At 53.8% G+C, this 13,851-nt stretch overlaps 3 protein-coding genes across 3 annotated transcripts; 1 reads left to right on the forward strand and 2 right to left on the reverse strand.

The window, feature by feature from the left end:
• Window positions 1-272: 272 nt before the first annotated feature.
• Window positions 273-2,475, forward strand: MFIFM68171_06719 (Actin-like ATPase domain-containing protein; the record flags this gene model as incomplete). The annotated part of the gene is made up of 7 exons (XM_071062139.1): window positions 273-333; window positions 408-1,326; window positions 1,399-1,501; window positions 1,565-1,671; window positions 1,732-1,945; window positions 2,012-2,156; window positions 2,213-2,475. 7 exons carry the CDS (start codon window positions 273-275, stop codon window positions 2,473-2,475), a joined length of 1,812 nt encoding a protein of 603 aa, XP_070918240.1.
• An 862-nt stretch (window positions 2,476-3,337) lies between these two features.
• On the reverse strand, window positions 3,338-8,130 carry MFIFM68171_06720 (Beta transducin-like protein HET-D2Y; the record flags this gene model as incomplete). The annotated part of the gene is made up of 3 exons (XM_071062140.1): window positions 3,338-5,413; window positions 5,464-7,401; window positions 7,447-8,130. 3 exons carry the CDS (start codon window positions 8,128-8,130, stop codon window positions 3,338-3,340), a joined length of 4,698 nt encoding a protein of 1,565 aa, XP_070918241.1.
• Window positions 8,131-10,906: 2,776 nt separating this feature from the next.
• On the reverse strand, window positions 10,907-13,231 carry MFIFM68171_06721 (VWFA domain-containing protein; the record flags this gene model as incomplete). Its single annotated transcript, XM_071062141.1, has 1 exon — window positions 10,907-13,231. One exon carries the CDS (start codon window positions 13,229-13,231, stop codon window positions 10,907-10,909), a length of 2,325 nt encoding a protein of 774 aa, XP_070918242.1.
• Between the last annotated feature and the right edge of the window lie 620 nt (window positions 13,232-13,851).

Raw genomic sequence — 13,851 nt, forward strand, 5'->3', positions numbered from 1 at the left:
CGCATCCTGGACGGGGCCAGAACCAAAGCTGACTTCATTGGACAAGGCTCTGTTGAGTCGTCGGCAAACCTAAGCCTTCAATGCCCCTACGCACATTCCACAAGTTTCTCTACGGCTTTGTTCTCCACCCGGGTCCATTCCCACAGTCACCGCACAACTCTATTCATTCTGTCTGATACATCGAGCTAGCATTATCCGTCATAGCTACCTACTATTATCTGTGCCCTGAGACGACGTGGCCCTCCGGCGGAGTGTCAGTGATTTCGGTAGTCATGTCTCCTGTACAAGAAGCCGACCTAACCGTGGGGATCGATTTTGGCATGACATGCACAGGCAAGTGGGATCCTGACCAGCTTCACATTCTATCACCGCATCGCTGGACTTCGGTCTAACAAACTCGGCAATAGGCGTGGCATTTGCCAAGCGACACATGGATAGCCCCCGTATGATCCAGGAGTGGCCACTGCCGCCTGAAAAGCGCGGAACGCACAACAAGGTACCATCGACGATTCTGTACGGGAATAATCACACCGTCAAAGAATGGGGATTCACCTGCAACAACCACCGTGACACGGTCGAATGGTTCAAGCGATACCTGGAGGAGAAAACGCTCAAGAGCATGCTCGAGAAGCTCAACAATGCCAATGTGAAACCCCCCTTTGAAACGCTGGAACAAGTGCGACGCGTCTATGGCGACTATATGAAGTGCCTATATCAGCACATTAGCGACTACCTGCAGAAGAACGATGGGTGGAACAACAAGACTGTCGAGTTCGTCTTCAGTCTGCCCGCAACCTTCCGGTCGCTCGAAGTCAGTAACGCACTCATGCAGCAAATCAAGAAGGCCGGCTTTGGAAGCGGCGGAAAGAAACACCGCGTATCGTGGGGTCTTTCTGAACCCCAGGCGTCCGCTGTTTACACGGCCAAGGAGGTCAACGTCACATTTAGCCAGGGTAATATCATCCTGGTTTGCGACGCAGGCGGAGGAACCACAGACCTTGCCCTGCTGCAGCAGCACGGTGATGACGATGTGGTCGACCTCCGCGAGCTCGCAATCATTCAAGGAAACAATATTGGATCTACCAATATAGACCTTGCCTTTGGGGACATGGTGAAGAAGCGGCTTGCTAAGGAAAGGAAGCTCACATTCCAAAAAAACGCCGCCTCCATCATGATGCATAGCGACGAATTCCAGACGTGGAAGCATGAGTTTGGGAAAACCAAGGAGTCGCAGTTTGGGACGGCGAGAGTGACGGTGCCAATCGTCTCGGGTGGTACTTCAAGTACAGCAGCTGGGATATCAGACGGGAAAATGAATTTCTCTCAGTCAGCACCATCCCCCCCGTTCCAGTTTGATTGAAGAAATACGGATGAAACTGACTTCTGATACGTATGCAGCAAGGACTTCCGTTCGCTCTTTGATCCGGAGGTGGAGGGGATCATCAAATCTATCCGCGACATGATCGACACCGTTGCGAAGACGGACCCAAACAAGAAGCCTGTAGGTATCTCCCCAAAAGCTCGAGGCAAATCCCGACAGGTAACCGGCTGACTCCGCTCTCAGGACTATCTCGTACTTTCCGGTGGTTTGGGCAGCTCCGCCTACGTGCAGCAGCGGGTGAAAGAGGCTTTCCCTGACCCCAAAGTGGTTGTTGCCGATGCGGATGAGCCGTATGAACTCAGATCCCTGACAGCAAGTTGCAACGTGACTAACGAAGTCGATTTGCGCAGTCAACTCGCCGTGGTAAAAGGTCTCGTCCTCGACCGTAAGCAGAAGGCCAAAGCCGGCAGGTCAGCTTTGAGGGTCCGAAAAGCCCGTGCTTCCTACGGCGTCGTCACCCGGGAGCGGTATGACAAGAACTTACATGCTGGAAAGCGGCCTGTAAGATCAGACCTCGACGGTGAGCTTTATGTAGACGGCCAAGTAAAATGGGTTATCAAAAAAGTAAGCCAGCCACAACACATTTTCACCCAATCAAGCGGGCTAGTCTAACAGGTACCCGTGGAACAGGGCGATGACATTGATGCTGAGAACGGCGGCAAATGGCACGGCTTCAGCAAAGTCTTTAACAACTGCAAACATCCGGGGATCTCGAAGCGAGAGCTCGTCATTTGCCACAAGGACAGAGACGCGCTCCCCATCAGCGTAGATGGCGGTACGACCAACCCCTCTCTTTCCTCCAAAAACACCAAGCTAACAATGCTCCAGCAGTTGATGTTTTCACATTGTGCACCGTTGAGTCAGACCTATCAGAAGTTGATCCCGGCCACATCCGTAAAAAAGCCGTCAAGAAATCGGGCTTCGGTCTTTTGAAGCGAGCAACCTTTTACTACGAGATCGAGTACGAAGTCAAGTTCGTAGTCGGCGCCATTGATGCTAGGTTCGAGCTGTGGATTGGCGAACAAGAGTATGCGGGGAAGAACTCGTTCAAGGTTGACTGGGAAGACGAAGGGCTGAGGTCATCTGCTACATAACTTAGAAGTAACTGTTAACGTCGGGGGTTGAGGTTTTTTTATTTAAAATACCCGTTTCTTGGAGCTTCATAGTACTACGTCTAACGCAGAGTACGACGTTGGAAAAAATACAACATTTTTTTTGCTATATCCATTATTCTGTTTTCCACACAAAGGTAATACCAGTTTCAAGGGCGATCACCGGAAGCTTGCACGGTTAATAGAACTTCGGTCGCTGTACACGCCTTATTTCACTTTGATGGCGCGAAATTTGATATTCAGCAGCTGGGACGGCAACAATGGCTCGGTAGGTAGAATTCAGTTCCGGTGGTAAAATCAGAAAGTTAACAACTTGACTAAGTCTAGGTGCTGAGTTGCGGTGGATGATGACTTGTTTGGATGCGGACAGGATCAGTCGGCAAAGGACCTCTCTACGCTGGAGGATAAGGGAATTGATTCAAAATGTATGTAGAGCAATCAGCCTTCTCCGCATTCCTAACTTCCAAACATCGGCCTCCGTCAAACGTGATCAGTGAGGCACAGACACGAATCGATCATGGGCCATCGAGCTGGCTGATGCTCCGAACTCCGCCTCATCCCGGTGGTCACCCTGTTGACGAGTTCCGTTTCACATGACAACGGCAAACCCCAGATCGCCCTCTCAGTCCGGCGGCGACCGTGCCAGCACTAAGGGTCCACATTCAGTGACCGTTGCAGTGTCAAAGCGGTTCCGCGTTGAAGGTCGGAAGTGCTAGAACTTAGCTAAGGAACTTATAGAATCATAGGTCCTCCCACACCAATCTTGTAGCACGCTATGGAAGAAAAAGTAAAGAGAACAAGTGAGAAATTGAAATCGAAATCAAAATGTCGAGATAAAAGAATATCAAGACACTTGCTGTGTAACCGGATTGCTATCTGCGAAGATGAAGATCAAGATGCGGCCCGAAGAACAGCCGATTGACAAAGCCCTTCCAGATATAGCGGAAGATGAGGGCCGATACTCGGGCGGTAGCCACAGCAGGTTTTCTCCTTGATATGAAATCCAGATGCCATTGCTGCTCAAGCCATATCCAACAGCGACTGGTAATAAAGGACTAGCAGAGGCAGGGCCTGAGACTAAATTTAGGACATTTCTTATGTCGAATGTACCAAGCTCGGTATGTAGAAGGTCAGGGTTAGATTCATGAAACTGGAGATTGTAAAGGACACGACCGGTCTCGAGCGTCGACACGCACTGGCCGGTTGCCGGATCCCAGATTTTGACTGTCTCATCGCCTGATGCCGACGCCAGCCGCGTCTTATCGTGCGACCAGGCCACTGACCTAACCCAGCCGCTATGGCCTTTGAGCGTCGATACACACTGGCCGGTCGCCGGATCCCAGATCTTGATTGTCTCGTCGACTGATGCCGACGCTAGCCGCGTCGCATCGTACGACCAGGCTACTGACCTAACCCAGCCGCTATGGCCTTTAAGCGTCGATATGCAATAGCCGGTTACCGGATCCCAGATCTTAACTGTCTTATCAGCTGACGCCGATGCTAGCTGCGTCGTATTGTGCGACCAGGCTACGAAGTTGACCCAATCGCTGTGGCCTTCGAGCGTCGATATACACTGGCCGGTTGCCGGATCCCAGATCTTGACTGTCTCGTCGACTGACGCTGATGCTAGCTGCATTGTATTGTACGACCAGGCTACTGACCTAACCCAGCCGCTATGGCCTTCGAGTGTCGATACGCACTGGCCGGTTGCTCGATCCCAGATCTTGACTGTGTTATCGTGTGATGCCGATGCTAACCAGGCTGTATCGTGCGACCAGGCTACTGACTCGACCCAGTCGCTATGGCCTTCGAGCGTTGATATGTACTGGGCGGTTGCCGGATCCCAGATCTTAACTGTCTCATCGACCGATGCCGACGCTAGCTGTGTCGTATCGTGTGACCAGGCTACTGACCTAACCCAGCCGCTATGGCCTTCGAGTGTCGATACGCACTGGCCGGTTGCTCGATCCCAGATCTTGACTGTGTTATCATGTGATGCCGATGCTAACCAGGCTGTATCGTACGACCAGGCCACCGAGTTGACCCAGCTATTATGGCCTTTAAGCGTTAATATGCAATAGCCAGTTGTCGGATCCCAGATCTTAACTGTTTCGTCGCCTGACGCCGACACTAGCTGGGTCCTATCGTACGACCAGGCTACTGAGTTAACCCAATCGTTATGGCCTTCGAGCGTCGATATACACTGGCCGGTAGCTAGATCCCAGATCTTAACTGTCTTGTCGACTGATGCCGATGCCAGCTGTGTCGTATCGTACGACCAGGCTACTGAGTTGACAGAGCCGCTATGGCGTTCGAACGTTGATACGCATTGGCTAGTAGCCAGATCCCAGATCTTAACTGTCCCGTCGACCGACGCCGACGCCAGCCGCGTCGTATCGTAAGACCAGGCCACTGAGTTGACAGGGCGGCTATGGCCTTCAAGCGTCAATACGCACTGGCCGGTCGCCCGATCCCAGATCTTGACTGTATTGTCGCCTGACGCCGACGCCAGCTGCATCGCATCGGGCGACCAGGCCACTGACCTAACCCAGCCGCTATGGCCCTCGAGCGTCGATACGCACTGGCCGGTAACCGGATCCCAGATCTTGACTGTCTCATCGTCTGACGCCGACGCCAGCCGTCTCGCATCGTGTGACCAGGCCACTGACCAGACAGAGCGGCTATGGCCTTCGAGCGTTTGTAGGCATGCACTCCAATTGTCCGTCATAGTCGGTTTCCGGATGATCCATTTGGGCTCCTCATTTTCGAACTGATTCCTCGTTATACTGCGGGCCGGGCTGAATACAAGTGCAGAAGCGTATACCTGAAGAGGGCTGTTCTCAATTGCCCACTTGTGGTAGAGGATAAACCGACATGCATCTCGGACTCGACCGATGAGAAGTGATGCCTCTTTTCCTGCCTAATGAAACATTAGCATGCGGCTCTTAAATCGCACCACCGAAAGCTAACCTCAAGCAAACCCTCAAGACCCAGCATTGAAGCCACTCCTTTTGATATGCTCTGTTGAAGGCTAAGAGCCTCAAGCCAGTTGAGATACTTCTCCCGCAGAAATACATCGATAAATCCGCCATCCTGGAGGTCTCTGTTCGCGTTCTTTTTAGGATTACAATCACATAGATGATTAATCCAGTATACGGACGAGTACCGTATAGCGGCTAGCGGATCCGGATCGGGTATTTTGACTTCGTCGATGGGAAATCCGGGAGCGCCAAGGCTGTAGATATCGCGTCTTAACCCCTGCGACATGACTTGAAGCGATCGCGAGAAGATGGTATAGTGCATGTCTTCTATCCCAGAAGGAAAGATCTCATGACACGCCTCCTTGAGCAAAAAGTCCTTGGCAGACTGGTGGACGAAGGAGATTGTCCGTTCGCGGAGTGTCAGAAAAGAGCCGCAAAGCCCTACAATTTCCGCTAGAGCTTCGTAGTTGCCAGACACACCGTTGGGCATATCGACGACAGCCGCCAGTTCGTCCAACGTAATCGGCCGGCGCACGATTGAAATGGCAGCCAGAATTCTTTTGAGAATCTTAGCGCTCCTCGAGTTGCGGACTTGGCCCATCATCCGTCTATAGAGGGCATCGAGTCCAGGGGGGAATGTCGTTAACATTTCCTCGACTTCCCACCCGGAGATGTTAGCGAGCTCTTGGCAGACCAATGCCACCCAGAGGAACGTGTCTTGCGCGTGAGAGCACAAGTAGTCCTGAACGATATCTCTCGTGGTGGCATCGTAATTCTTCAGCCGTGCCAACTGGCCCACCTTGTACCGGATAAATGCATTGACAGCGGTCGCGACAGATTTCGCATTTAGCTCGAGGGAGAGCTTCTCTTTGTTCGTAGCTGTTTCTAACCGTTCCTGGATTTGCGGCCAATTGCGACTCGAGATAATCCATTTGACTCGAGAAAGTTCAGACGATCCCTGGGCAACCAAGTCGAGAAGCTGTGGCAGATCTGTGACGCACTCGTCGAGTGCGTCAATGACTAGGTGAGTCGTTCTTAAACTCGGATCCCGTAGGATACTAGTAAAGATTCTCGACAGCGCGTCCCACTTATTTGCATCTTTGAAGAGGCTTTCGCCTGCACAGTCGTATTCCCTTCGTATATAGGAGAGAAGAGATGGCTGCTGGTCGACAAGTAGGTAAATCAGGCCACGCAGTACGGCAGTTGCATTATTGATACGATTGTCGGTAGCCTGGCAGAAGAAGTAGGCTACATTACGATAGGACGTGTCGGCAGTATTGCCTCGGTCAAGCTCGTTAATGATGCCGCACAGTAACATGGTCTTGCCCTTGCCAGGGTCGCCCTTAATCCAGAGCAGTCGGCTTTCCGGGTGGTCACGCCATCGCTGAAAGTCTGGGTTGTCGAGGACCCAGCGATATAAGTCCTCTAAAAGGCCGCCTTTAGTCCGTTCGATACGAGCCTTATCGTCGCGAGGGTTAGTAAGGCGTAGGTGCTTCAGGCATTGCTGGTCCTTCTCCGACAGTTGCTGTATCTCCTGGTTCCTTGCATGGCTTACAAGCATCTCGAGATGAGACGTCGCTTGCTGAGCGGTATATGCCTGGGCGTCGTATTGGAAGCATTTTTCGGCGTTTTGGATAGCCCCCAAATCAGCATCCCAGTTATCAAGCTTGATTATATCCCGGAAAAGGACTAGACCGCGGTTGCGATAATAAGTAGAGACGCTCTTGATCTGGAAGGAGAGGAGCGCTTTATAGAGGCCAACAACCTGGGTTTCCAACTCGCGTTTCACTCCGGATAGTTCACCGATATGGTCGGGGAGATCCTTGAGTAGGGTACTCGACAAGCTCCAGTACCAGTCCATCCTCTTAACAACGTAATCGATCCCTCTGCGGTTGGCTTCGGTCGCGGTTATAGGGTTGGCAAGTATCTATAAGGGTTAGCATACTAAACATCGCTCTCCAGATAGACGTACCTCCAGAGCGACACAAATTCCAGTCCAGGCGAGTGCGGCTTGGGGCGCGGCCTGGATTGCCGAACTAATGATATTCCTTGCTGACAGAACGACATCCATAGCCACACCAAGGCCCTCTTTCACCTTGGCTTGCCTCCCAGTCTTGTCTAGACCAGCATAGATAAGCTGAGTCATCTGGCGGCGCCTCTCGTCTGAGTTGTTCTGGGCGATGGTGTTCGGCTGAGACTCGGGCACCGCTGAGCCGGGGCCATCCTCTAGCTGTCGGGACAGAATCTTCTCGTATGTGTCCACCAATTCCGGCTCCTCTCGTTTAAGGTCATTGTAGGCACGGTCCCAGAGCTGTACAGGTAACCCGGCGGTGCCGCATTCCGCGTTGGCGGATAGCTGTATGTTGGCGGAATCGGTCGCCGGAGCGGCTGGCAGCCACGGGGTGGACCTAGAGGTGGCGGCGGGGATTCGCTGTGGAGACGTTGGCTCGGGTAGAGGTACCGGGCGAGAGATGACTATGCTGGCAGCAGAGACTTGCGTGGCATCTTTGCGTTCTGGAGGCGCTGGAGACGTCGCGGGGGTAACGGTCCGCACGTCGCAGCCGTCCTGCTCTTGTTCTTTAGAGCCTTCCCGATCCTTCGTGCTGCCGCGTCGGTGGAAGCCCTTCCGAAACAACGAGCGCAGTCCACTAGGCATCGTAGCTTTGGGGAAATCTTGATTGAGCGACGTCGATGAGGCAGGATGAGAGCATGGAGTTGCACGCTGGGTCGCAATCGCAGGATCCCAATTCTGGCTAGCCACGACCCACTCTTCTCGGCACCCTCAACTTGGCTCTGCAGGCACAGACGCTTTGTTCGTAGATCCCTGCCGCCACAGCGCTGAGCGGCAGGTCATCAAGTAGCCCGTGTCAATGTATCTACCAAGGCTCCTGTCAAAAGAAAAGGGCCACTTGCTTGTAAGTTAGCGAAATTGACTTACTGCCACTGACATGTGCCGGCCCGGCGATGACCAGGTGACGCGATTGCCCGTCACTGCCAGACTGGGTTGATCCAGCCGAGACCAGTTATCTCTCTGCAAGCACAGAACGTTTTGCTCTGTGGAAAACCGGACCGTCATCACGTGCAGGGCTGGGCGCCAAGGTCGTTGGTGGCCGATGCACATGTATCTGTGGGTCTCGTCCGGATTTCCACGAAAAAGAGGCTGTGGACGAGTTGTCACAAAACCGGGCTTGGGTCATACCTTGTGCCTGTTTGACCATCCTCCTTCCCACTTTAATAATGGACCCAGAAGCCCGCACATCAGCTTGGGCGAGACCGGAGAAGGCGTGTAACTTGTCGCTGCCACGGCTGAGCGCAAACATGGAATACATCTCGATCATCTCCCTCGTCTCTTGATGTAGCGTGGTGACGGAAGGCGTTGCTAACACAACTGCAAACTGCATCTTTCTTGATTTACCAGTTGCATTTACTTCACCGCGTTGGCAATCTTGGTCTTCTCTGCATTCCCACCGTAGCTCGGGGTAGCGATATGGAGGAACCTGAGAGACGGAAATGGCTCCTGAAATACCCAGGCTTGGCCGAGTAGAGCCCAGACATGCCCTTCAAAAGTGGCGTCGTAATAGACAGGGTTGTCCCTCTTCCATTTTCCTCTGGCCGCCCGATACGTGTAATACCGGCCTTAGTTTGTTGTCCCCAGTAAATATGTAGACTCGGCCATATGGCAAGGATTTTTATCTCTCGAACATACCCATTCTTGCGTTCTTGGCGGTGACAGCACCGAGTGTCAAAAACGCGTTGCTACAAAATTCGGCCCATTTCTCTGACTGACTGGACCAGTCATTTGAATCGTCCTGGAGAATGCAGAGGGAACCGATCCACAGGTACCGGATATGGAGAAAGCGTGTGTAACAAACCGCATCCCGATATGGGAGAGGTATGACCTGCCATGGAATGGACTGCAGGTGGCTCTGTAATGCCTTGGTCATTATGACAGGAAGTTTGTCGTTACCCCAACAGCGGCTAAGGCAGATATACCGGGGCATCTCGATCCCGGATTCTGTTCAATGAGGCAGATAGAGGCGTTATCGCCTCCAAAATCAAGCAGCCAGCCGAGGACAAAGTTCTCGGTTGCTGCAGTGCAGAGCTTATGAGCGTTTCTGTATTGGCCAATCCACTCAAGGAGCTCAGGGATTGAATTGAAACCATCCGAAGCTGGCAAACCTGACAGAAGCCTGGCTATGCCCCATGGGCAGGGAATCTGTCCTTGAAAGTCTGTCAGCAATTATTAATATGTCCCCAACTCTAATAGTTAACGTATATTTACTCAGCGATTCCCTGTTTCCGTCTAGGCGGTTGGCTTGGGGCGGGGCTAGTGCAAGTCGTTGTGGCCCGATGGTTGTAGATGTGAGTCAACTGACATTTGCCCCTTTGTGTGAGACCATATGGAAAAACGTCGATATGCCCCTTACCGTGAGGGACGAACAAAATTACCGGATCTATTCAACCTCCGTAGGGGAACATTAGACTTAGCAGCTTCGATGCTAACGATAATGCAACGCCATGAGCACACGATGTTCAGTCGATGGAGATGGCACAGAGTCGTGCACTCCATGAGGCTATAGATAAGGTACTTACGGATGTCCCAATGCTACCTATGCCCAGCAGACTCCAAAGAACCCACTCTTGGCCCTGGCGAACGGAGTGTACACGCTTATTCGCGACCATCACTAATTAAGCAAACCCACAACGGCCACTGTCGTTAGCCCCAGCGCAGACTCCGCAATGCCGTCAGCAAAGATCCCCAACAGCAGCCCCATCACCTCAACACGCTCTCCCGAATATACACTCCCTCTTTCCTCTCCCTTCCACCCAGTGACCCGATCCTGGCTGGGAGCCTTCTTACAACTCGCCAACTTGAACTGGGGCCGACCAAACCAGTATTGTCGACCCGAACCCCTTCGAGCGCCGGCGAGCCCGAACGTTGCAGGACGAGCCCTGGAACGCCACCCACACAGTCCGAGCCCAACAAGCTCCATCACAGTGGTCGTTCCACAAGCACATGGTAGCAAGCCACTACAGCACCAAGGGGTAGCAAGATGCTGTCGCAGAGGCTTAGAATACGAGTCTGTGAATGCATGGGTGCCGGCTGTAGTTGGCTGTGCGGTCCCAAGTCAAGGTATACTCCACTTTTCAAACTCTACACAGTGCCATGCCGAGTCAATAATTAGGGCTGCCGTCAAATCTTGTAGCTACCTTAGCAAGACTGGTGGGCGCCAAGAGGGTTCCCTACCTCGGGACTTGTGAAGAGGCCGGGAACGAACTAATTATCAGCAACACACACGGCAGGTAGATACATGCTAATGCTAATCAGAACCAAGTATGGGGGGGAGAGCTTCTATAAGTGGTGCAAATTACACCTAAGTTTATACGCTGTTGTGATCAAGACATGGAACCTCCGAGGCCCTAACCTTCCTTCATTCCTCGGTAAAGTTGCTTGCCATGGTCGTGGCTGTGATCGTCATGACGCTGCAGATCGGTTCGTGAAAAGGCGGTAAACGAAACGCGCTCCCACCATCATCGCTCGCCTTAGCGCACTGCGAGGACGACGAAGTACTCCCGCCCATAGTAGCTGTGCTAAACAGCACGTCCAGAGTTTCGCTCGTCAGGATGTCATGTGTGGTCGAGCCCGGCACCTTTCCTGTTGTTGCCGAACTCACGATGCTCGTAGATGATCTGGTGGTAGTCTCGTTCTTCTCCGGCATGGTCGTGTCAAGCCCTAGAGTGAACACAATGTCGCCCACATTTACCGGCCCGGCTTTCTTTGTAGTGCCATGCCCGTACTGAGCCACCAGCACCAAGTCGAGGGACGCTGATGCCTCGTACACCAGTGACAAAGGATCAGCGCCACTGCAGATGACATGCGTCGCAATCTTGATTTGGAGTTCCCTGTTCCATAGCGTCATGGTGAAGCAGCCTTGGGTTTCTTGGACGTCCGAGGCGATGCTACTGACGGTAAAATTCAGATGCTCGCCTGCGGAGACAGAGTAGACGAAAGACTTCGTGGGGAAGTCGGGACTCAAGAAATCGGCTGTAATGATCCCGGCAGAGACCCGGGTGTGTTTTGGGGCGTCTTTATCGTCAGTCGCCGTGAGGCCTCGGTCCATGACCAAGTTGATAAAATTTGCCGCGGTTCTAGATCCCCGAGACTTGATCCAGGCAAACATTCCCCCAGTTTCTAGCACTCCCCGCAATAGTCGGTTGCCAGGCGAGCACTCCGTCCAACCCTTTCCGTGAGCAAAATGCTCGTCGGCGAGCTTGGGGGTGCTGATGCAGCCGTAATGTACACGGATGCCCTCCTTGCCAGCGCGCCGGACCTGGGCCAATGCATTCTCAGCCAACAGCCCGCGACCCTCAGAAGCGGTGGATAGGAGGAGAATGGCGCCTCGGTCGGTAAATGTTTCAGGCTGGGCTTCAATGGTCTCCCCGATGGCGAGTCTGAGGGCGCTGCCAAGGTTGGCCTCGGGGCCGCATGGCTCGGAGAAGCCAAAGGTAGCGGATCCGGGGTAGCCCATTGGGTAGACAAGACGCGCAGATTCGTCGAACTCGATCAGCGCCACCTTATCCAGCCCGTGCGGGGTCAGTCTCGAACTAAGCTCGCGGGCCATGGATACTTCCAGCTGTGATGCACCGCTGAGGCTGCTCCTCCACGATATGTCGACGGCGATGGTTGCGGTGCGGTTACGGCAGTCTTTGACAGGGTCGTCGCGAACCAGAGCGCAGATCATGAGATTGCCACTGACGGCGCCGTACCGGTAACGGATCTCGTCTCGAAAACTCTCCCAGGCATCGCGGGAGCTCTGAATGGCTACCTTGACGGCTTGATGGAAGTTGCTGGGGACAGCTTCGGAGCGCGGGGAGTCGGGCCCGACCTCACCGAAGGTGCCGTCTAAGTAGATAAGACCGTTGTCCTTGCTCAATGCGTGATGGGTTATGCGGCCGGTGCAGTCCCCGGAGCCGGGCGAGGTATCGGGCAGAGCGAAGCATCCGGTTGTGAGGTTTAGCGGAATTTGATCTGGCGGTATGAGGCCGGTGGCCCGCATGTCCAGGAAGGGCGCGGTGCCGTTCATGGCCAATCCCGGAGGGTTGGATTCGCTGATGGGCTGGCTCGGGTCGGCAGTGTCAACCCAGTTGCTGTGCGAGTAGAAGTCCTGAATTCCGTGCAGTGCCCGGCCGAAGCCTTCTAGGGTGCTGCATTTCGCCCGGCCGAATGCATTGCCCTGCAAAGCTGGAAAAGCGAAAGTGCAGTCACCGAAGGGGCTGGCTAACTCGACCATTCCCGGGCGGATCCTCTTCCTCTCATCAAGCAGCTGCTCTGCCGCCGTCCATGCCTGACGGAAGCGTGCGCGGAAGTGATCGATGCAGGCCTGCAGCTTCGCCGTCGCTTCGGCTCGGGTCTGGGGGTAGCCGGGGACGTCGAGGTAGTCGGCGTCATCGCAGTGGGCTTCAGGGCCTTCAGGAATTGGATCTAGGGTGTCGGGCGAGCCAACAGCACCGTTGAAGCCGGCTCCGGGGATGGGCAGGCCCATGACATCGCGGTGGTAGCCGGCCAGCTGATCAAGTGAGCGGGGCTCGAAACATATGCCGTCCGACTTCTGGCCGCTGCGGCACTGGAATGCCAAGCGGGTAACCATTTCGTGTTCATTGTGCTGGCCAAGGATTACAGGCTCGTTGATAGTTCCAAAGGCTACGGCAAGCGCTGGTAAGCCGAGCAGGACGAGGACGAGCCAACTCGGCGACATTCCGCCGCCCTGGCGTCCAAGTGCGGTGCGGGGTCTGGCTCACGGCTCTGGGATGTCTCAGTGTTGCGGGAAGCCAGAGGTTGGAACAGGGAGAACACGGCCATGGCTCCGAACGAGGGAAAGATTTCCTAGTTTGTTGCTTCCATTTCAGCTCGAGGAATCACCGAGGAAGGCTGATTCCCGGTTTGGCAACGGAAGGAGCCAATGTTCCGAGAGTGGGCCCGTGCGCAACCTGACGGACAGCCGTCTTGGCATTGAACATTTGCACAGTGGGGGGAATTATGACGTTAGCCAAGGCTCGTCGGGTGCGCTGGATGCTTGGCATGTGATCGATGTTACCGTTATTGGATTCAGGCACGGTCGTGAGCAAGTGCTATCTCAGAGATATCGCTGTTGTATTTGCTGGCAGAGGGGGAAAATCAAGGGGGGGGCGAGTGGAGCGGGCAGAAACAGGCCGATGAAAATGAAAGCTCGAGCTGAGAGGTTTGCACCTGGAAACAGGTGGGAGGCGGGGCCGCTCACGAGCCCTGTCGATTGACATCAAGCCCAAAACAAAAGTTTAGCAACTTGCAGCGTTTCGCGAGAAAAGTAATGCAGTTGTCAAATTTGTCGAGAAGCTC

This window comes from Madurella fahalii (genome assembly GCF_045866475.1).
Source record: "Madurella fahalii IFM 68171 DNA, scaffold_3, whole genome shotgun sequence".
NCBI lineage: Eukaryota > Fungi > Ascomycota > Sordariomycetes > Sordariales > Madurella > Madurella fahalii.